General features: G+C 44.7%; 1 protein-coding gene across 6 annotated transcripts in view; it reads left to right on the top strand.

Moving 5' to 3' along the window:
- Positions 1 to 23,728, top strand: part of LOC112230999 (golgin subfamily A member 2) — a 27,362-nt gene extending 3,634 nt beyond the window's left edge. For 4 of the 6 annotated variants that reach the window (XM_024397478.2, XM_024397480.2, XM_024397482.2 and 1 more), the window contains 23 exons: positions 332 to 375; positions 629 to 692; positions 966 to 1,028; positions 4,542 to 4,622; positions 5,171 to 5,209; positions 5,299 to 5,361; positions 5,692 to 5,785; positions 5,970 to 6,076; positions 6,262 to 6,320; positions 6,543 to 6,684; positions 6,780 to 6,869; positions 9,027 to 9,134; positions 9,251 to 9,338; positions 9,481 to 9,617; positions 9,860 to 10,078; positions 10,255 to 10,368; positions 10,453 to 10,677; positions 10,809 to 10,997; positions 11,121 to 11,322; positions 11,469 to 11,639; positions 19,208 to 19,314; positions 20,105 to 20,291; positions 20,722 to 23,728. In XM_024397478.2, the coding sequence (XP_024253246.1) occupies positions 332 to 375; positions 629 to 692; positions 966 to 1,028; positions 4,542 to 4,622; positions 5,171 to 5,209; positions 5,299 to 5,361; positions 5,692 to 5,785; positions 5,970 to 6,076; positions 6,262 to 6,320; positions 6,543 to 6,684; positions 6,780 to 6,869; positions 9,027 to 9,134; positions 9,251 to 9,338; positions 9,481 to 9,617; positions 9,860 to 10,078; positions 10,255 to 10,368; positions 10,453 to 10,677; positions 10,809 to 10,997; positions 11,121 to 11,322; positions 11,469 to 11,639; positions 19,208 to 19,314; positions 20,105 to 20,291; positions 20,722 to 20,990 (2,862 nt within the window). In that variant the 3' untranslated portion in view covers positions 20,991 to 23,728. The remainder of the gene's footprint in view (positions 1 to 331; positions 376 to 628; positions 693 to 965; positions 1,029 to 4,541; positions 4,623 to 5,170; positions 5,210 to 5,298; positions 5,362 to 5,691; positions 5,786 to 5,969; positions 6,077 to 6,261; positions 6,321 to 6,542; positions 6,685 to 6,779; positions 6,870 to 9,026; positions 9,135 to 9,250; positions 9,339 to 9,480; positions 9,618 to 9,859; positions 10,079 to 10,254; positions 10,369 to 10,452; positions 10,678 to 10,808; positions 10,998 to 11,120; positions 11,323 to 11,468; positions 11,640 to 19,207; positions 19,315 to 20,104; positions 20,292 to 20,721) is intronic. The other 2 variants (XM_024397479.2, XM_024397481.2) reach the window with 2 other exon arrangements.

Genomic DNA, 23,728 nt, shown 5'->3' with positions numbered 1-23,728 from the left:
GGGTCTCTCTCTCTCTCTCTCTCTCTCGGTGGGTCTCTCTCTCTCTCGGTGGGTCTCTCTCTCGGTGGGTCTCTCTCTCTCGAGGGGTGGGTCTCTCTCTCTCGAGGTGTGGGTCTCTAGGTGTGTGTCTCTCTCTCGGTGTCTCTCTCTCTCGGGTCTCTCTCTCTCGGTCTCTCTCGGTGTGTCTCTCGGTGTCTCTCTCTCTCTCTCTCTCGGTGGCTTTCGGTGGGTCTCTCTCGGATAGGCCTAGCTTACGTTTAATGTATTCACCTCTCTCAGTTTCACTCACAGCTATTTCCTCTCTTTCTTTCTCTCCTTCTCTCTGCCGCAGAACTGCCCCCATGACGGTAATGAAAACCATGCGGATGAGAATAGGTTGGTCACCTCGTCATCCAATGCACACCCACACACACAACCTCTCAATCCCTCTTCAGAATGAGTCTGCCCCCTGGTCCTCTCTACCCTTCACTGCCCTGCCCCCCTCGCCTGCAACTGTTGATCACACACAGAATTAGTAGCACAGTTATGATGGCTGGCAGTGCAATTTGTCACATATTGACTGGTGAGTTCATTACCAAATAACACTGGGCTAATGTTGCGTTTGTTGTTGGTGTGTGTGTGTCACCAGACCCCTGTCGTCCACAGAGAGCCTGCGACAGCTCTCACAGCAGCTCAACGGTCTTCTCTCTGGGGTATGTACTTTATGGCCACAAAAAGGAGAAATGTGGCTTTTAAGATCTTCGACCCCTGAGATGTGCACATTGGATAAGTGCAAGCAGTTCACCCCTGTCCCAATGAGGATACACTCTCTTACTTGCTTTGCTTTGTATATATGCTTGCTCCCAGTTTAGTGCGTTGCATAATCAAGAGTGTTATTTGTGTTATTTGACTCTCATTGGCTTTGAAAAGCTTGCTTTATATTGGTTTGACTTGTACTGTTTTGTTTCTTTCCCGACCTATTCTAGTCATCCACCACCTATATAAATGGAGACAGTGCTCCTTCGCCAGCCAATGAAAAAGAACTGGAGGTAGGTGACACATCACAACACCACATGTTGCCCCCTCATCGACACGGTACACAGGGAAAAGCACTAAAATGCTATCCATTTGTCCTGATCAGACAGACCCAGTCCCACTCTCCCCGAAGGTGCCCTTGTGGCCCCAGGTTATGTAGAGGTATTCTGTCCTCTGTCCACTCTCACTCCACACAGGCCCCTCTCCTCTCTCTCACAATCCCTCCATTCTGGTTCTCTGTGCAGGTATGTGACTGGCCTCGGCCACACAGCTCACATGACCTGTTCCTGCCCTGTGTCCTGTCTCGGGTTACACACACATGTACTCCACATAAATGATACTCATGATTAGAACTGAGTTTGTGTTGCACGGCTGAGACGACAATGCAATCTGAAAGATCGTCGCAGTCAGAACAGAGCAAATGTATGAATTGCTGTCCAGGCCGCCCCACTGTATCAAATCAAATCAAATCCTGGCTAGATATAATGCATATCTCATATCTCTCTTGCTCTTGTCTGATAGTCCTCAGATCTCACCTGTTAGATTGCCTTGTTGATTGATGGAGTCTACATAGAGAATGGACTCTCTTCTGTTTGCAAATAATATTTTCAGACGTCATCTTTCCAAGCTTAGATCTGAGCTGACTATAGGTATTACCCTTCTCACTAGGATTTCAAAGGATACAACATTTTGTTAGTGACTACTGGGTTGTTACTTGTCTAAATTGGCTGAGATCACATTAGGGACTTGTATGTTCATATTGTGGTCATGCATGTTATTTCTAGAGAAACTGGGGTGATGCGAACCCATTAGATCTCATTAGATTACACTCTCCAGTCTGACCGGGTATTGCTGAACTCTTCACTAGTTACCCATGACCCTGTCCTCACTGTGTATGACCTCTCTGAATACTAGTAGGATCAACAAGTACCTGCTGACATATTTTTCTGTTTGGTATTCACATTATACATCCCCGAAGGAGAGGGAGAAGGTGTTATTTACTTTCCCTGAGGGAGAAGGTGTTATTTACTTTCCCTGAGGGAGAAGGTGTTATTTACTTTCCCTGAGGGAGAAGGTGTTATTTACTTTCCCTGAGGGAGAAGGTGTTATTTACTTTCCCTGAGGGAGAAGGTGTTATTTACTTTCCCTGAGGGAGAAGGTGTTATTTACTTTCCCTGAGGGAGAAGGTGTTATTTACTTTCCCTGAGGGAGAAGGTGTTATTTACTTTCCCTGAGGGAGAAGGTGTTATTTACTTTCCCTGAGGGAGAAGGTGTTATTTACTTTCCCTGAGGGAGAAGGTGTTATTTACTTTCCCTGAGGGAGAAGGTGTTATTTACTTTCCCTGAGGGAGAAGGTGTTATTTACTTTCCCTGAGGGAGAAGGTGTTATTTACTTTCCCTGAGGGAGAAGGTGTTATTTACTTTCCCTGAGGGAGAAGGTGTTATTTACTTTCCCTGAGGGAGAAGGTGTTATTTACTTTCCCTGAGGGAGAAGGTGTTATTTACTTTCCCTGAGGGAGAAGGTGTTATTTACTTTCCCTGAGGGAGAAGGTGTTATTTACTTTCCCTGAGGGAGAAGGTGTTATTTACTTTTCCCTGAGGGAGAAGGTGTTATTTACTTTCCCTGAGGGAGAGAGCGGTGTTATTTACTTTCCCTGAGGGAGAGAGCGGTGTTATTTACTTTCCCTGAGGGGGAGAGCGGTGTTATTTACTTTTCCCTGAGGGGGAGAGCGGTGTTATTTACTTTTCCCTGAGGGGAGAGAGGCGTGTTATTTACTTTTCCCTGAGGGGTTATTTACTTTTCCCTGAGGGGAGAGAGGCGTGTTATTTACTTTTCCCTGAGGGGGAGAGAGGCGTGTTATTTACTTTTCCCTGATTTACTTTTCCCTGAGGGGGAGAGAGGCGTGTTATTTACTTTTCCCTGAGGGGGAGAGAGGCGTGTTATTTACTTTTCCCTGAGGGGGGAGAGAGGCGTGTTATTTACTTTTCCCTGAGGGGGAGAGAGGCGTGTTATTTACTTTTCCCTGAGGGGGAGAGAGGCGTGTTATTTACTTTTCCCTGAGGGGGAGAGAGGCGTGTTATTTACTTTTCCCTGAGGGGGAGAGAGGCGTGTTATTTACTTTTCCCTGAGGGGGAGAGAGGCGTGTTATTTACTTTTCCCTGAGGGGGAGAGAGGCGTGTTATTTACTTTTCCCTGAGGGGGAGAGAGGCGTGTTATTTACTTTTCCCTGAGGGGGAGACGTGTTTTTACTTTTCCCTGAGGGGGAGAGAGGCGTGTTATTTACTTTTCCCTGAGGGGGAGAGAGGCGTGTTATTTACTTTTCCCTGAGGGGGAGAGAGGCGTGTTATTTACTTTTCCCTGAGGGGGAGAGAGGCGTGTTATTTACTTTTCCCTGAGGGGGAGAGAGGCGTGTTATTTACTTTTCCCTGAGGGGGAGAGAGGCGTGTTATTTACTTTTCCCTGAGGGGGAGAGAGGCGTGTTATTTACTTTTCCCTGAGGGGGAGAGAGGCGTGTTATTTACTTTTCCCTGAGGGGGAGAGAGGCGTGTTGTTTACTTTTCCCTGAGGGGGAGAGAGGCGTGTTGTTTACTTTTCCCTGAGGGGGAGAGAGGCGTGTTGTTTACTTTTCCCTGAGGGGAGAGAGGCGTGTTATTTACTTTTCCCTGAGGGGGAGAGAGGCGTGTTATTTACTTTTCCCTGAGGGGGAGAGAGGTATTGTTATTTACTTTTCCCTGAGGGGGAGAGAGGTATTGTTATTTACTTTTCCCTGAGGGGGAGAGAGGTGTGTTATTTACTTTTCCCTGAGGGGGGAGAGGTGTGTTATTTACTTTTCCCTGAGGGGGAGAGAGGTGTGTTATTTACTTTTCCCTGAGGGGGAGAGAGGTGTGTTATTTACTTTTCCCTGAGGGGAGAGAGGTGTGTTATGTACTTTTCCCTGAGGGGAGAGAGGTGTGTTATTTACTTTTCCCTGAGGGGGAGAGAGGTGTGTTATTTACTTTTCCCTGAGGGGGAGAGAGGCGTGTTATGTACTTTTCCCTGAGGGGGAGAGAGGTGTGTTATTTACTTTTCCCTGAGGGGGAGAGAGGTGTGTTATTTACTTTTCCCTGAGGGGGAGAGAGGTATTGTTATTTACTTTTCCCTGAGGGGAGAGAGGTGTGTTATTTACTTTTCCCTGAGGGGGAGAGAGGCGTGTTATGTACTTTTCCCTGAGGGGGAGAGAGGCGTGTTATTTACTTTTCCCTGAGGGGGAGAGAGGCGTGTTATTTACTTTTCCCTGAGGGGGAGAGAGGCGTGTTATTTACTTTTCCCTGAGGGGGAGAGAGGCGTGTTATTTACTTTTCCCTGAGGGGGAGAGAGGTGTGTTATTTACTTTTCCCTGAGGGGGAGAGAGGTGTGTTATTTACTTTTACATTAATGAGTTACTGTTTGTATTTCTCCTCCCATCGCTGTTTTTCTTTTCCTTCAATTCTCCCTCCCTCCCTTCCCCTCTTTTTTTTTCTTCTTTTGATGCATGCGCGCACGTCAGAGTCGAAACCAGGAGCTGGCAGCCGCACTGGACTCCAGCAACCTAACAAACAATCAGCTCAATACCAAGCTAGACCGGCTGGTAAGAGTGTGTCCTCGTGGGAGTTTGGCGTTCTGCCTTGTGTGGCAAATAACCCCTGACAGCCCCTATAGCAAGACTGACTGGCAAATGACGTAACACCCTGGCTAAACAGCAGCTGCGCTGAGTGGTAGCACAGTCGGCCAGTTGATCATATCATGCACTGTTTTGTTTTTTCACCTCACAAATAATTTCATTGCACTGCCTTGTTCCCATTGGTAACAGCCAAGCTTTTACATGCTCACCAAGATGGACACGCTGAATGAAATGAGGGAATGTTTAGGCCAACTGTATTGACATTTCTTCTGGAGCCATCTTGCTAACCGTTGCTAACCCCACTGGCTCGGCTAATACGCTGCTGTGCTTCTCTTGAGTGTGCGAGGGAGGTTCCGTGGTGCTCAACAGGGATTTAACTCTTGAAGAGTGAAAGGAGATGACATGGTGTTGGGTTAGATGGGTGACTTACTGGAGATGTTGTGGTGGTGAAGTCTGAGGTGGGGATGATGATGATGATATCATGGATTTTTCCTCTGTCCTGTTTTGTCTGACAGACCGAGCACTCTCAGGCGCTCACAGATCAGCTGCAAAAGGTGAGCAGAATAAGGAAGACTCTCTCATTCTCTTATCTCCTCCTCAGTGGGCAATGACGGGATGTTTTCTGTGTGCTTTCTTTGATCAGGAGCGAAGAGAGTTTGAACAGAGGTGTGTGAAGGAGCAAGGAGCAATGCGGGAACAGCTACAGGTACACACACACAGAAGAAGGAACTTCTTCAAGGTTTTTCATTCCCTCAGAGCACTTTTCTGAATCCATTTGAAGACCTTTGAAAGCAATTGTCAAATGTTCACTCTGCAGTTCCAGATGTGTGCTATGTATCTGCCTTTGGGGTCAGCACACCATGCTGTTCCTTTTTTACCCAGGGATGCGTGCACTGATACACTGAATACTGTCTCATTGCAAATGAAACAAAGCTTGATTTGTATCCAATATTTACAAATTGTATCATGCGAGGCGTCAATAACTGGTCTGTCTCTCGCCCTGTCTGTCTCTCGCCCTGTCTGTCCTCTCCCCCAGGTCCACATTCAGACCATCGGCATCCTGGTGTCGGAGAAATCAGAGCTGCAGACCGCTCTGTCGTACACACAGCAGGCTGCCCGCCAGAAAACAGGTGTGTGTGTGTGGCCTGTGTTGAGAAAGAGAAGGCATTTCTGTGTTGATGTGTCTATGAATGTGAATGTGTTCAGTAATGTGACATATTGTGGTGTGTGTTCAGAGGAGATGAGAGAGAAAGAGATGGCGTTGATGTGTTTAATATGAATGGGTGACACTAAGTGTGTGTGTGTTTCATTCAGGGGAGGCTGAGGAGCTGAGTAACCGTCTCCAGGCCACCAAACAGAGAGTCTCTGAGCTGGAGAGAACCCTGTCCTCGGTCTCCACACAACAGAAACAGTTTGACAAGGTAACACACACACACAGAAACCGTTTGAGAAGGCAACCTACTGTAGTCACACACTGAAGACCGTTTGAGGAGGTAGTCTGCACACTAGACTGATATTGCTACAGTTGAATGCTTTGACCGATTACTATCGATTTGAGCTTTGCGGTAATGTCTAACAAATGATTGATGTTCTCTTGTATGTGCAGCATAACAAAGAGCTAGAGAAAGAGAGAGACAACCTGAGGCTAGAGGTGTACAGACTAAAGTAAGTCTTACCCTGAGTATGCTGACATTCTACTCAATGGCTGGCCTTTCCTTGTTTGATTTGTGGACTAGGTATGGAAAGGAATGTGGTGGAAACCACACCTCGTCAGTTTGTGTGATTGTGATACATGGAGAGAGATGCCTGTCATCTGAGGCGAGGTAAATCAGAGGCTCTTTGTGAGTGTGTGTGCACGTTCCTAGCTGACCCTCTGTCTCTGTGCAGTAGTGTGAGTGAGGAGGGGAGGCAGCAGAGTTCAGAGCTGTCAGAGCAGCTCAAGCTGAGGGTGAGTGAGAACAATGCTATGAGACTGGACCTGGATGAACTGCGTAAGAGACTGGAGATGACTGACGACATGCTGCAACAGGTAGGTACACACACACGGTCTCTCTCACTTAATCACTCACATACACACACCATCATTTGTTCTGCAGTTGTTCAATTATTTATTTTTATTCCTAGTTTTCCAGTCAGTCAGGGCCTCCCAGTGCCAACCAGCAGATGCACTTACTACTGGAGGAGAAACTACAGATTGAGGCACACACTGCTCAGGTGTGTGTGTGTGTGTTAGGGTTGAATACTTTCCCGGTATTTTATAAATGTGTAAGGCAATGCATCTCAGTGCTGGAGGCGTCACTACAGACACCCTGGTTCGAATCCAGGCTGTATCACAACCGGCTGTGATTGGGAGTCCCGTAGGGTGGCCACAATTGGCTCAGCGTCGTCCGTGTTTGGGCAGTGTAGGCCGTCATTGTAAATAAGAATTTGTTCTTAACTGACTTGCCTAGTTAAATAAAGGTTAAATTTAAAAAATCTATATAAATAGGCCTATGTGTTTATTTGATTAGAGCTTTGGTCATACATTAAAGACATTTTATGAGTCCAAGGTTAAAAAGCCCAAATGATTGATCCAATACATAGAGTGCATTCGGAAAGTATTTAGATCCCTTGACTTTTTCCACATTTTGTTACGTTACAGCCTTATTCTAAATTTGATTAAATCATTTCCCCACCCAATAAAACCCCATAATGACAACATTTTAGCAAATGTATATAATTTTGTCTATTTTTTTTATATCACCTTTTACATTAGTATTCAGACCATTTACTCAGTACTTTGTTGAAGCACTTTTGGCAGCGATTACAGCCTCAAGTCTTCTTGGACATGACCCTACAAGATTGGAACACTTGTATTTGGGGAGTTTATCCCATTCTTCTCTGGAGATCCTCTCAAGCCTTCAGGTTGGATGGGGAGTGTTGCTGCACAGCTATTTTCAGGTCTCTCCAGAGATGTTTGATCAGGTTTAAGTCCGGGCTCTGGCTTGTTTTGAAGCCACTCCTGTGTTGTCTTGGCTGTGTGCTTAGGGTCGTTGTCCTGTTGGAAGGTGAACCTTCGTCCCAGTCTGAGGTACGGAGCGCTCTGGAGCAGGTTTTCTTCAAGGATCTCTGTACATTGCTCCGTTCATCTTTCCCTCTATCCTAACTATTCTCCCAGACCCTGCCGCTGAGAAACATCCACACAGCATGATGCTGCCACCACCATGATTCACTGTAGGGATGTGACCAGGTTTTTTCCAGATGTGACGCTTGTCATTCAGGGCAAATAGTTCAATCTTGGTTTCATCAGACCAGAGAATCTAGTTTCTCATGGTATGCGTTCTTTAGGTGCCTTTTGGCTCCAAGCGGGCTGTCATGTGCCTTTTACTGAGGAGTGGCTTCCGTCTGTCCGCTCTACCGTTTGGTGGAGTGCTGCAGAGATGGTTGTCCTTCTGGAAGTTTCTCCCATCTCCACTGAAGAACTCTGGGCCTCTGTCAGAGTGACCATCAGGTTCTTAGTCACCTCCCTGACCAAGGCCCTTCTTCCCCGATTGCTCAGTTTGGCCAGGCTGTCAGCTCTAGGAAGAGTCTTGGTGGTTCCAAGCTTCTTCTATTTAAGAATGATGGAGTCCACTGTGGGGACCTTCAATGCTGCAGACATTTTATGGTACCCTTCCCCAGATATGTGCCTCGATTAAAATTCTGTCTCAGAGCTCTACAGACAATTCCTTTGACCTCATGGCTTGGTTTTTGCTCTGACATGCACTGTCAACTGTGGGACCTTATATAGACAGGTGTGTGCCTTTCCAAATCATGTCCAACCAATTGAATATTCCACAGGTGGACTCCAAGTTGTAGAAACATTTCAAGGATGATCAATGGAAACCGGATGCACCTGAGCTCAATTTCGAGTCTCATAGGGAAGGGTCTGAATACTTATGTAAATAAGGTATTTCTATTTTTTATTTGTGATAAATGTGCAAAAATGTCTAAACCTGTTTTCACTTGATGAGGATATATATTTATCTTTTTCATCTATTTTACAATAAGGTTGTAACGTAACAAAATATGGAAACTTTCAAGGGGTCTGAATACTTTCTGAATGCACTTTAGCTCTACATGCATTGTCTGTCCCCACCCTGAGCGTTGATTATTCAGAGGACCCAGATTTAGAAATGGCATATAATTGAACAGTTTGAATTTCACGCATGCTGTTATTTATGATGTACCGGTCAATACACAAAGTTATTTATCCTGGGGAAAGGGGAGTGGTTGTGGCCGGTAAATCTCGGTAACCGGGTTCCCGCCATTCAACCTTAGTGTGTGTGTGCCTCTTTAAAGTTTTGACTGCCACGCCATTGTGTTAAAGATCTCTTTTGGTATTATCTGTAGTTAATGGAGTCGGTGGCCCAGCTGCAGACAGAGAGAGACCGCTACGCTGAGCAGATCCAGGAGGAGGGACAAGTATGGAAGGACAAGACGGAGCAGCTGCTCTCTCAGGTACGCTATGCTACCACCCCATTAGCACAGCCTATAGAGGTGGCACAGCCCTGGACGTAACGCTATAAATACCTAGTCACTTTAAGGTTGAGTTGATTGACGTGTGTCCTGTGCAGGTGACACTAGTAGCAGAGGAGAGGGACAGGAGCATCAGTCAGATCCAGGAGCTTGAAGCCCATATCACAGATCTGAAGCACACTGCAGGTGAGACACACAGCTACCCTCCTCAGTTTGCACGTCAATGGTTCTCAAAAAAGACCAGCTTATTGTGTTGAACTTCCCCATCCTGTCAATCATTATCATTATAAGATTTGCATTGCCGTAAGGACTCTCCTCTCCTCCCCAGCCCTTTTGTCTCAGGAGGGAGAGGCCCAGGCGGAGCCCCAGCCCTCAGGGCCCTCGGAGAGTGAATTGGCCCTCCAGGAGGCCCTCGGCTGCCTGCAGCAGGAGAGAGACTCGCTCAACTCACAGTTCCAAGCCCAGGTGATGACCACACACACACTGCCAGGCAATAATTATTATTATTATTAATAACACGCACTGTGTGTCACACTCCTCAGTGAAGTTGCACTCTGAACACTGTCTCATCAAAGCATAGACTGATAAGATGAATTATGGGGTGGGTTGGTGCTGGTCTAGAATGAAATCTTGCACACCCTGTCCATCCCTGTTGTGTCTCACAACTGAAAACTCACTGTTCTCTGGCCTCCCTTCTCTCTTTATAGCTGCGTGATAACGAGCAGCTGAGTCGCATGTGCTCTGAGCAGGAGTCCCGTCTCTCGGAGCTGGAGCGCCATGCGGAGCGCGGGGCTGAGGATGCAGAGGACCGCAGGCGCATGCTGGAGGATGTGCAGAGTGACAAGGCCACCATCAGCCGCGCCCTGGCCCAGAACCGCACCCTTAAAGACCAACTGGCTGAGCTGCAGAACGGCTTCGTCAAACTGGTAAAGAGGAGTGGTGCCTTTTTTGCTCTCCTGTTTACTTATGTTAAGTAATCACTGATCTGCCAAGTTTTATTAGTGTTTAAACATGGAATATGTGGAAATGCATCTTCAGTTATCCAGCCACATTCAGATCGGTGGTGACCTCATGAATGTGTTGAATGTCTCTGTGGTCCTAGACCAATGAGAACATGGAGCTGACCACTGCTCTGCAGTCAGAGCATCACGTGAAGAAGGAGCTGGGACGCAGGATGGGACAACTACAGGAGGACCTGCACAATGTCAAGGAGCAGGTAGGGACACGCGGGCACCCACATTTCATGGTGAACAGGTACAGGAACAGCATATAGACACTTGCACGTCTCTTCCATCCCTAGTTGGATTTGAAGTCGCAGGAGTACCAGGCACTGCTGGAGCAGCGGGACCAGGTAGTGGCCCACCTACAGCAGTACTCTGCAGGCTATACAGCCCTGGTGTCAGAGCGGGAGCAGCTCCACAGACAGTACCTGCAGCAGAACCAGCTGATGGACCGGCTGCAGCATGACGAGACCCAGGGAAGGGTTCAGTTGGAGATGAGCCACAAACAGCTGGAGCAATACCAGGTCAGGGAAGGACACACACGCATGTAGTCACATATCTCCGAACACACACACACAGAGTCGCACATGAAGAGACACACACTATGCACACGTACACACTGTGTCTGTATTGACCCCTCTGGCGCCTTCTGCAGGAGAGGCTGGAGCAGTTGTCCAGAGATAACGAGCAGTTGAAGGCTGAAGTCACAGAGCTGCTCAACAGCTCAGCCCTTTCCACACTCCCCAGAAACCGGGGAGACGGAGTGGAGAGCCAATCCCAGCAAGAGAGCCCACAGAAGTCCTCGATCGCTATCCCAGAAGACTTTGAGAGCCGCGAGGAGATGGTGAGGTGGGAACTAGTGTTCCCAAATGCTGTAGAGAATCCTACATTGAGGATTTCCAAAGTATTTCTCAGATAATTGTCTCTGAAGAATAATTCCTCCCTTGCGTCTCTCGCTCTCTCTCAGGAGGAGTTTGTGCGCGGTGCGGTGGCGCGTGTGGAGGCAGAGCGAGATGAGGTGAGGAGCAGACTGGAGGAGGAGAGGAGACTGCACTTCGCTGCCAGACACCAGGCTGCAGCACTCAGCATGGAGCGCCACAGTCATGACCACGACCACGGTCAGTGTCACGGTCACAGCCATGATGACCACAGTCACCTTGAACACACAGGTGAGAGGAGGAGGAAAGGTGTGTGTGTGTGTATGCACGTAGTTGTATGTGCTACTTGCATGACCTGTGTTTTTGTTTTCTAGGAACACTGTCAGTTTTGAGTGTTACCAGTGCAGTGTATCTGACCAGTTACCCCTCCCTGTTAGTCTCAGGTTCAGAGGGTGTACCAGTGGAGGTACATGAGGCCTTGTATGTTGCCATGGAGAGGCTGCAGCAGCGCTTCACCTCTCTGATGCAGGAGAAGGCTGACCTGAAGGAGAGGGTAGAGGAGCTGGAACACCGCTGTATACAGCTGTCTGGAGAGACTGATACTATTGGTGAGCGAGACATGCATCCATACATATACAGTACCAGTCAAAAGTTTGGACCAGCCTACTCATTCAATGGTTTTTCTTTATTTTTGCTGTTTTCTATGTTGTAGAATAATAGTGAAGACATCAAAATGATGAAATAACACATGGAATCGTGTAGTAACCAAAAAAAGTGTACAACAAATCAAAATATATTTGAGATTCTTCAAAGTAGCCATCCTTTGCCTTGATGACAGCTAAGCATTCTTGGCATTCTCTCAACTAGCTTCATGGGGAATGCTTTTCTAACATTCTTGAAGGAGTTCCCACATATGCTAAGCATTGGTTGGCTGCTTTTCCTTCACTCATCCCAAACCATCTCAATTGTTTATTTTTATTTATTTTTGTGAGCACAAATATATTTTTGTTTTTAACAGGTATTCTGCTACATTTTACATGTACTTTTTACATGTACAGTTGAAGTCGGAAGTTTACATACACTTAGGTTGGAGTCATTAACTTGTTTTTCAACCACTCCAAAAATGTCTTGTTAACAAACTATAGTTTTGGCAAGTCGGTTAGGACATCTACTTTGTGCATAACACAAGTAATTTTCCCAACAATTGTTTACAGACAGATTATTTCACTTCTAACTCACTGTATCACAATTCCAGTGGGTCAAAAGTTTACATACTGTGCCTTTTAAACAGCTTGGAAAATTCCAGAAAATGATGTCATGGCTTTAGAAGCTTCTGATAGGCAAATTGACATCATTTGAGTCAATTGGAGGTGTACCTGTGGATGTATTTCAAGGCCTACCTTCAAACTCAGTTACTCTTTGCTTGACATCATGGGAAAATCAAAAGAACTCAGCCAAGACCTCAGAAAAATGATTGTAGACCTCCACAAGTCTGGTTCATCCTTGGGAGCCATTTCCAAATGCCTGAAGGTACCACATTCATCTGTACAAACAATAGTACGCAAGTATAAACACCACGGGACTATGCAGCCATCATACCGCTCAGGAAGGAGACACGTTCTGTCTCCTAGATGTGAACGTACTTTGGTGCGAAAAGTGCAAATCAATCCCAGAACAACAGCAAAGGGCCTTGTAAAAATGCTGGAGGAAAGAGGTACAAAAGTATATATATCCACAGTAAAACGAGTCCTATATTGACATAACCAGAAAGGCCGCTCAGCAAGGAAGAAGCCACTGCTCCAACTCACCGTAAAAAAGCCAGACTATGGTTTCCAACTGCACATAGGGACAAAGACATACTTTTTGGAGAAATGTCCTCTGATCTGATTAAACAAAAGTAGAACTGTTTGGCCATAATGACCATCGTTTGGCGGAAAAAGGGGGAGACTTGCAAGCTGAAGAACACCATCCCAACCGTGAAGCACGGGGGTGGCAGCATCATGTTGTGGGGGTGCTTTGCTGCAGGAGGGTCTGGTGCACTTCACAAAATAGATGGCATCATGAGGATGGAAAATTATGTGGATATATTGAAGCAACATCTCAAGACATCAGTCAGGAAGTTAAAGCTTGGTCACAAATGGGTGTTCCAAATGGACAATGACCCCAAACATACTTCCAAAGCTGTGCAAAATGGCTTAAGGGCAACAAAGTCAAGGTATTGGAGTGGTCATCACAAAGCCCTGACCTCAATCCCATAGAACATTTGTGGGCAGAACTGAAAAAGCGTGTGCGAGCAAGGAGGCCTACAAACCTGACTCAGTTACACCAGCTCCGTCAGGAGGAATGGGCTAAAATACACCCAAGTTATTGTTGGAAGCTTGTGGAAGGCTACCTGAAATGTTTGACCCAAGACATTATTCTGAAATTTCACATTCTTAAAATAAAGTGGTGATCCTAACTGACCTCAAACAGGGAATTTTTACTAGGATTAAATGTCAGGAATTGTGAAAAACTGAGAAAATGTATTTGGCTTAGGTGTATGCAAACTTCCGACTTCAACTGTACATGTTACATAACTTTTTCATACACATTTTTACATACATGCTACTTTAATATAACACAGTCACATAACAATAATACATTACCAAACATCAGCTCTTTAATCCCAAGCCTCAGCCACTCTCAGCCCATCCCACCTATCACCTGAGACCACCTTACCTTGGTTTCCATGTGCCATACATTTTTCAATTGTGCTGTTTTTTTTGTTTAGTTTTTTGTGCCTTTCTAGTCATGTGGTATCCACAGATTGTGAGCTAAAGATAAATCTTTGCTACAAGTATTATTTATTGACTGACTATTTCTCCCAACACTGCTATTTGTATTTTTAATGCATGTTGTGATTTATTTTATTTTTTTACCATTCCTGAGCTTGTGACCAGAAACAAGCTACATAGGGACAATACCAGAATAAGTTATCTATTGATTCTGTCTCTTCGCAGCAAAATCTACAGAGCTGAGATTGTTGTATGCCCCATATATATATATAGTGTCTTGCAAAAGTATTCATCCCCCTAGGAGTTTTTCCTATTTTGTTGCATTACAACCTGTAATTTAAATAATCGATTTTATTTGGATTTCATGTAATGGACATACATAAAATAGTCCAAAATTGGTGAAGTGAAATGAAAAAAAATAACTTGTTTCAAAAACAAATAAAATGGAAGAGTGCATATGTATTTGTCCCCTTTGCTATGAAGCCCCTCAATAAGATCTGGTGCAACCAATTACCTTCAGAAGTGACATAATTGGGTAAATGAAGTCCACCTGTGTACCATCTAAGTGTCACTTGGTGTGTGTGTGTGTGTGTGTGTGTGTGTGTGTGTGTGTGTGTGTGTATATATATATATCACACACACACACACACACACACAGTGGGGCAAAAAAGTATTTAGTCAGCCACCAATTGTGCATGTTCTCCCACTTAAAAAGATGAGGCCTGTAATTTTTGTCATAGGTACACTTCAACTATGACAGACAAAATGAGAAAAAAAATCCAGAAAATCACATTTGTAGGATTTTTAATGAATTTATTTGCAAATTATGGTGGAAAATAAGTATTTGGTCACCTACAAACAAGCAAGATTTCTGGCACTCACAGACCTGTAACTTCTTCTTTAAGAGGCTCCTCTGTCCTACACTTGTTACCTGTATTAATGGCACCTGTTTGAACTTGTTATCAGTATAAAAGACACCTGTCCACAACCTCAAACAGTCACACTCCAAACTCCACTATGGCCAAGACCAAAGAGCTGTCAAAGGACACCAGAAACAAAATTGTAGACCTGCACCAGGCTGGGAAGACTGAATCTGCAATAGGTAAGCAGCTTGGTTTGAAGAAATCAACTGTGGGAGCAATTATTAGGAAATGGAAGACATACAAGACCACTGATAATCTCCCTCAATCTGGGGCTCCACGCAAGATCTCACCCCGTGGGGTTAAATGATCACAAGAACGGTGAGCAAAAATCCCAGAACCACACACGGGGACCTAGTGAATGACCTGCAGAGAGCTGGGACCAAAGTAACAAAGCCTACCATCAGTAACACACTACGCCGCCAGGGACTCAAATCCTGCAGTGCCAGACGTGTCCCCCTGCTTAAGCCAGTACATGTCCAGGCCCATCTGAAGTTTGCTAGAGAGCATTTGGATGATCCAGAAGAAGATTGGGAGAATGTCATATGGTCAGATGAAACCAAAATATAACTTTTTGGTAAAAACTCAACTCGTTGTGTTTGGAGGACAATGAATGCTGAGTTGCATCCAAAGAACACCATACCTACTGTGAAGCATGGGGGTGGAAACATCATGCTTTGGGGCTGTTTTTCTGCAAAGGGACCAGGACGACTGATCCGTGTAAAGGAAAGAATGAATGGGACCATGTATCGTGAGATAAGGGCATTGAAGATGAAATGTGGCTGGGTCTTTCAGCATGACAATGATCCCAAACACACCGCCCGGGCAACGAAGGAGTGGCTTCGTAAGAAGCATTTCAAGGTCTTGGAGTGGCCTAGCCAGTCTCCAGATCTCAACCCCATAGAAAATCTTTGGAGGGAGTTGAAAGTCTGTGTTGCCCAGCAACAGTCCCAAAACATCACTGCTCTAGAGGAGATCTGCATGGAGGAATGGGCCAAAATACCAGCCACAGTGTGTGAAAACTTACAGAAAACATTTGACCTCTGTCATTGCCAACAAAAGGTATATAACAAAGTATTGAGAAACTTTTGTTATTGACCAAATGCTTATTTTCCACCATAATTTGCAAATAAATTCATAAAAAATCCTATAATGTGATTTTCTGGATTTTTTTTGTCTCATTTTGTCTGTCATAGTTGAAGTGTACCTATGATGAAAATTACAGCCCTCATTTAAGTGGGAGAACTTGCACAATTGGTGGCTGACTAAATACTTTTTTGCCCCACTGTATGTATGTATACACACACACACACCTGTTCTGAAAGGCCCCGGTGTCTGCAACACCACCTAGCAAGCAGCACTATGAAGACCAAGGAGCCCTCCAAACAGGTCAGGGACAAAGTTGCGGAGAAGTACAGATCAGGGTTGGGTTATAAAAAATATCCGGAACTTTGAACATCCGGAGATTGGAGTATCTGGCCATAGGACCACAAAACTGTACACTCCACAGAGTGTCCAGAAAAAAGCCATTGCTTGAAGAATAAAATAAGCAAACATGTTTCGTGTTCACCAAAAGGCATGTGGGAGACTCCCCAAACATATGGAAGAAGGTACTCTGGTCAGATGAGACTAAAATTGAGCTTTTTGGCCATCAAGGAAAACGCTATGTCTGGTGCAAACCCAACACCTCTCTTCAACCCGAGAACACCATCCCCACAGTGAAGCATGGTGATGGCAGCATCATGCTGTGGGAATGTTTTTCATCGGCAGGGACTGGGAAACTGGTCAGAATTGAAGGAATGATGGATGGTGCTAAATACAGGTAAATTATTGAGGGGAAACTTGTTTCAGTCTTCCAGATATTTAAGACTGGGACAGAGGTTCACCTTCCAGCAGGACAATGACCCTAAGCATACTGCTAAAGCAACACTCGAGTGGTGTAAGGGGAAACATTTTAAACGTCTTGGAATGGCCTATTCAAAGCCCAGACCTCAATCCAATTGAGAATCTGTGGTATGACTTAAAGATTGCTGTACACCAGTGGAACCCATCCAAATTGAAGGAGCTGGAGCAGTTTTGCCTTGAAGACTAGGCAAAATTCCCAGTGGCTTGATGTGCCAAGCTTATAGAGACATACTCCAAGAGACTTGCAGCTGCAAAAGGTGGACATTTGAGGGTGTGAATAGTTGTGCACGCTCAGGTTTTCAGTTTTTTTGTCTTATTTCTTGTTTGTTTCACAATAAATATTTTGCATCTTCAAAGTGGTAGGCATGTTGTGTAAATCAAATGATAAAACTCTCCACAAAAAATGTATTTTAATTCCAGGTTGTATGACATCAAAATAGGAAAAATGCCACGGGGGGTGAATACTTTCGCAAGCCATTGTGTGTGTGTGTGTGTGTGTGTGTATTGAATTCTGTTGGTGACAAGAATATTATATAATTTAAATTGGAAAACTCGTAAGTGTTGAATCAAGCTTCGTTCTTTTGTACCAGTTCATAAACGATGTGCCGTGGAATCTCTTCTCATTTATTTTGCAACCTGTATGGCACAGCTGTCAATGTTTTTGTCCTCAAATTAAACTGGTATGTTTTTCTATTTATGCCAATTCATTTCAGCCTATTTGTATCTTTTAATATGTGGCAGGCAAACAAGTTACCTTATCTTCTCCCTTTTCCACTTCAGTCCATTTTTGTGGTAGTGCTGCAATCAGTTGGTTGTGAGTTTGGATTGAGCAGATATTCCGAAATGCAGTTAGCAAAAATATATGTGACAACTCCTCCATTTTCTATGAATAAGTATTATATAATTACAATTATTGATCTGTATATTTGAGTTTAACATTTGTTGTAATATATTTTCTGCAGGATAAAACAAATTGTTACCATCTTTGTATGGCTTGTTCAATTAGTCAAAAATTAGAAGTTGTAATCTGTATAAAGGCAAAAAGGCCAGTTTTGAACAAAGGATGAGCCTGCCTTAATAATCTACTGGATAACCATTTTGTGTTTCAGTATAACTTATGTATGAGTGAGGCTTTTAGTGAGCGGTTGAAATCTTTAATATTTCATAAACTCATATTCATTATATAAATAGGCACGTTAAATTTTGGGTTGAACTCGGGGCATTGTGGAGGCCAGGTCATCTGATGCAGCTCTCATAACTCTCCTTCTTGGTCAAATAGCCCTTATACAGCCTGGAGGTGTATTTTAGGTCATTGTCCTGTTGAAAAACAAATGATAGTCCCACTAAGTGCAAACCAGATGGGATGGCGTATCGCTGCAGAATGCTGTGGTAGCCATGCTGGTTAAGTGTGCCTTCTAAATAAATCACAGACAGTGTCACCAGCAAAGCACCATCACACCTCCTCCATGCTTCATGGTGGGAACCACACAGGTGGAGATCATCCATTCACCTACTCTGCGTCTCACAAAGACATGCCGGTTGGAACCAGAAATCTCACATTTGGACTCATCAGACCAAAGGACCGATATCCACCAGTCTAATGTCCATTGCTCATGTTTCTTGGCCCAAGCAAATCTCTTCTTATTGGTGTCCTTTAGTAGTGGTTTCTTTGCAGCAATTTGACCATGAAGACCTTATTCACTCAGTCTCCTCTGAACAGTTCATGTTGAGATGTGTCTGTTACTTGATCTCTGTGACGCATTTATTTGGACTGCAATCTGAGGTGCAGTTAACTCTAATGACCTTGTCCTCTGCATCAGAGGTAACTCTGGGTCTTCCTTTCCTGTGGCGGTCCTCATGAGAGCCAGTTTCATCTTAACGCTTGATGGTTTTTGCTACTGCACTTAAAGAAACTTTCAAAAAAGTTCTTAATGTTCCGTATTGACTGACCTTCACGTCTTAAAGTAAATAATCTCTTTGATTATTTGAGCTGTTCTTGCCGTAATATGGACTCCTTGTCACAACACATCTGATTGGCTCAAACACATTAAGAAGAAAATAAATTCTACAAATTAACTTTTAACATGGCTCACCTGTTAATGGAAATGCATTCCAGGTGAAGCTGGTTGAGAGAATGCCAAGAGTGTGCAAAGCTGTCATCAAGGGTAAGGGTGGATACTTTGAAGAATCTCAAGTATAAAATATATTCTGATTTGTTTAACACTTTTTTTGGTTTCTACATGATTCCATATGTGTTATTTCATTGTTTTGATATCTTCACTATTATTCTACCATGTAGAAAATAGTAAAACATCATGAAAAACCCTTGAATGACTAGGTGTGTCCAAACTTTTGACTGGTTCTGGGTATATATATACACCGCTGTATACAAATGTCTTCAGAAATGCTGTTGGTGAGACACTCAATCATCTCTCTCTGTAAAGACTGGCATGATCAGTGACGCACACACTCTTGTCTTTTTCTCTCACACACACTAACAGGGATGCACTGACAAGTTCACTCACGTAGTGTGACAGGTCTGCTCATCCTACTCCTTAATTGTGTATGTCTGTCCAGGAGAGTACATCACCCTTTACCAGAACCAGAGAGCCATCATGAAGCAGAAACACACTGAGAAGGAGCAGTACATCAGTATGTTGGCCCAGGACAAAGAGGAGATGAAGGTACACCACACACACCAAACATGAGAGGGATGCAGTGTGCCACCAGCAGCATAGCACCCTGCATCCCACTGCTACCTTGCCTCTGAAGCTAAGCAGACTTGGTCCAGGTAGCCTGGTGGTTAGAGCGTTGGGCCAGTAACCGAAAGGTTGCTGCATCAAATCCCAAAGCTGACTAGGTAAAAATCTGTCATTCTGCCCTTTCCTTTCCTGGTTGAGACCAAATGTAGCTGTAAGTGGTGCTGGAGGGCCAGTAGGAAGTACTCTTTCCCCTGGTCCCCAAAAAATTATATCCCAATGCCCCCAGGCAGTGATTGGGGACATTGCCCTGTGCAGGGTGCCGTCTTTCGGATGGGACGTTAAACGGGTGTCCTGACTCTCTGTGGGCACTGACGATCCCATGCCACTTATCGTAAGAGTAGGGGTGTTAACCCCGGTGTCCTGGCTAAATTCCCAATCTGGCCCTCATACCATCATGGCCACCTAATCATCCTGAGCTTCCAATTGGCTCATTCACCCCCACCCCCCCTGCTTTCCAGTGTAACTGTTCTCCAAGTCATTGCTGTAAATGAGAATGTGTTCTCAGTCAATTTACCTGGTAAGAGGAGAATATATATATGTTTTACATAAATTTGTACACACGAGTAGTATTTGGTATTTATTAGGATCCTCATTAACCGCTCCAAAATCATCAGCTACTCTTTCTGGGGTCCACAGAACATGAATTAGTCAAGGAACTACATACGTTTCAGAGTATTGCCAGTGTTCTGAGTGTGTTTCTGTGCCCGTGCAGGCCAAACTGGCAGAGCTGCAGGACCTGGTGATGAGGTTGGTGGGCGAGAGGAACGAGTGGTACAGCCGCTATACTGGGGCGCTGGCTAGCGCTGCGGCTAACCCTGACCTGCTGCCAGCCGGAGAGGAGCAGATCCAGGCTCACCACACACACAGACGCATGGAGCTCAACGCTGTGGATGGACAAGGTATGCTCACACTTATATATATTACAAACACACACACAGGAAGGTACGCCACAAATACACGCACACGGAGACACAAGGAACTCAGCACTGTGGACGGACCAGATACACAAACACACATCAAATAATACAAGTGTGTGTGGTATGTATGTATGTGGAGTAGAACAGGGCTCTCCAACCCTGTTCCTGGAGAGATACCATCCTGCAGGTTTTCACTACCAACCCTAATGTAGTGCACCTGATTGTAATAATTAGCTGTTTGATAAGCTGATTCAGGTTAGTTATGACTGGGGTTGGGTTGAAAACCTACGGGAGGGTAACTCTGCATGAACAGGGTTAGAGAGCCCTGGAGTAGAACAATACACACACATCCATGGATCGTCATTATACTAACCTCCCTGATCTCTCATCGCTCCCCCCCTTCTCTCTCCAGAGTCTGCGGATGTAAGGTCAGCCGTGAAGCCTGACTCCACCGACCCTCCTCACGGTGGCCCGTCAGACCAGGTCCAGGGGCTCCCCTCAGACTCCCAGGCTCTGATGAGGCCCCAAGAGGACGGCACGACCAGGCAGATCATGCAGCTGCTCCAGGAGATCCAAAACCCCCAGGGGCCCCGCTCCGTGCCCTTCCTGGGGGACAACCCCTGCGTCCCGTTCTTTTACCGGCCCGACGAGCAGGACGAAGTCAAGATCCTGGTGGTCTGATGATGATGATGAGACTGTGGAGCTACGTTGGAGGATCTCTGAACAGACATACCATTCCACCACGTCACACTCTACTTAGGTCATCTAGGATTTACACGTACACACAGTTCTGGGTATACTGTCTCTCACACACATGCACACTCTCTCTACTTTCTGGGAGAGGTTGTTTCCTCTCCTTCCTTCTCACTCTTCCTTTTGAGTCCTTGGCTGGTCTCGCATGCTGTTTTTTTCCCCGTTTTTTTTTCATTGCACTAACAGAGTGACTAAAGGATGTGAACTCCTTGTGTAAGTGTGTGTGGTGGCTTTCCTCTCCTTGTCCACCTCTTCATCCTCCTCCTTCGCAACCTCCTTACTTGCAGTGTGAATGTTTGTCTGCTCTGTCTCCTTTAATTGGTATTTAATACCATTCGATGATTGGGAAGTATTCCACCGGATGCTATTGAGATTCTTCCTGTGATTCTCTTGATGGAGAGATGTTTATTCCTGCACATTGATCCCTCTGTTCAACAATGGAATACATGGAACGGTATCAAACACATAAAACACATGGAAACCACATGTTTGACTCTCATTCCATTGATTCAATTTCAGCTCTTACAATGAGCATGTCCTCCTATAGCTCCTCCCACCAGTCTCCACTGGTACCTTTATGTTAAGGCACTAACTGGATCCCCATTCACAATGTGTCTGACTCTGGAGCAGAACTGGGCTAGTCTGTCTGTGTGTTTGGTAGGAGAGACAGTACTGTATCGAGGCACAGCCCTTGGTAGCTGTTGGTATGTTCTATGGCAGTGGAGTGAGTGTGTTGTCTGAGTAGGACAGGATGGCAGGTGCGGTAGAGGAGGGCAGGACGAGTTGGGTACAGTACATGAAGGAGGTAAGAGGCCAGGCTCGAGCCTTGGCCTACCTGGGGCGGAAGTCAGTCAGGAAAGCATTGGTAAAGACACTAGCATTTGGAGTGATGGGAGCAGTTTGCACTTTCACTTCTAAGTAGGATACGCCATAGGACGTCAGGAAAGAGAGGAACTAGCATGTAGACACATGGCTGCTCACCCCTACAACTACCTTGTCTATCCATCCTCTTTTATGTGGAAACACTGAAATTTGAACATATGTATGTACACTAGAGCTGTATCTTATTTATGCACACGAGCCAGTCAACTGATTTGTAATTCCTCAAGTTTTCTCTGCGGTTATTTATTCGAGGCCCCATTTCATAGCACCAGTTGATCATCTCGTTTATCAATCTTTCAATTATGTTGTGCTTGTTGCCCCTCAACATATCTCATTTATAATTTAAGTCGCTCCCTTTGAGACTGGATGAAGATTGTGAGTCTGTTTGATAAATGATTTGAATGGTAGTTGTCTCTTCTCTCTAAAGTTACATGGGCTTTTGCTGTAGGTTATTGCACTAAAATTGTACAGAGCTTCTAATCAAACCGTGTCCCATCTCACTTACTTTTGGAAAGTAGCTTTTCAATGGCAGATCCATTCTGACATTTGGTTTCTATACTTGGGAGCCCTATGATGTCATCATGTGCACTTTGGCACATCGGGGCTCAGGGTTCCACGAATGAAGACAGTGTGTGTGTTGAAGTGACCGAAATATTGTGTGTGGCGCAGTGTGCACTAGGAGGATGTGTAGGCATGTACAAATGAATAGAGGGTTGTAATGATTCCAGTAACACACGGCATGGGCAAGGGGGTTAAGCTCTGCTGTTTGATTGACAGGTGCAGGAAGGTCCTCTGTTTTTACATAACCTTACAATGATGACCCAAGTAAAGATAAAATTGCCATAGGCACATCTCTGCCACCCCACAGTTTTTGGGGAAATGTGTGTACTCCCAAAATATTTAGGATATTTTTGAATTTTTATGCTTCCAGTGTATCTCTGACTGCCAATATCCACATTTGATTTTTATTCAAGAATGGAAGTCTTTAAGCATGTCAAAAACAGTCTGGAAAAAAGGTTTTGGTGATGCTATGTGAGGTGTATTAAATGAGATATAGAAATGAGTGGTTCTGGAGAGTTTTCATGTGTGTGTGTGTGTGTGTGTGTGTGTGTGTGTACCTAATCTGAACCATGTCTACCCTGAAGCAAAGCACTTTTTGTAGTAGGACTTGACATGATTTCTGTTGAAAGTGATCCCAACTGAATATTTAAATTCCTGGCTTTCTTAGCATTCTCTTTTCCTTTAGAGAGAGAACTTTTGTTTTGGGAGTGGTAAAACCAAGAGAATATTTTATAGTCATTTACAACTATTGTTTTGAAGGTGGTGACGAGAGAGTAAAAGTAACAGGTGAAATAGTTTTTCCACGCTTTCTAATTCAAACTGTTCTTTTGAATGAATGTGTGGGATTGAGCACATGATGATTAAGAGACCGAGGTGAACTCCTTCTGTTTAAAGGGACTGTATATACTGTAACTGTGTAACATATTGTATATTCATTCTGCCTGGTGTGTGGGAATAAGTGTAATGGCTGTTTGTAGTGTTGCTAGCAGCCCAGACGGCTTGTCTGTCTGATCCATTGTTGGCTTCAGGACACACACGGACAGCTGAAGTGAAGGGATGGGGGTACCGTCTGTGATTTAATACAAAGGTTAAAAAAAATCTATTTATTTGTAATAAGTATCGAAACTAATCAGTTTTAATGCAATGTGAAAGAACAAAATGGCTTCCGGCAGTATATTTCTGATGTGATTTTCTCCTGATTAAAAGTGATTGAGCAAAGCAGA

This window comes from Oncorhynchus tshawytscha, linkage group LG33 (genome assembly GCF_018296145.1).
Source record: "Oncorhynchus tshawytscha isolate Ot180627B linkage group LG33, Otsh_v2.0, whole genome shotgun sequence".
NCBI lineage: Eukaryota > Metazoa > Chordata > Actinopteri > Salmoniformes > Salmonidae > Oncorhynchus > Oncorhynchus tshawytscha.
This window is presented reverse-complemented; position numbering and strand designations above follow the sequence as displayed.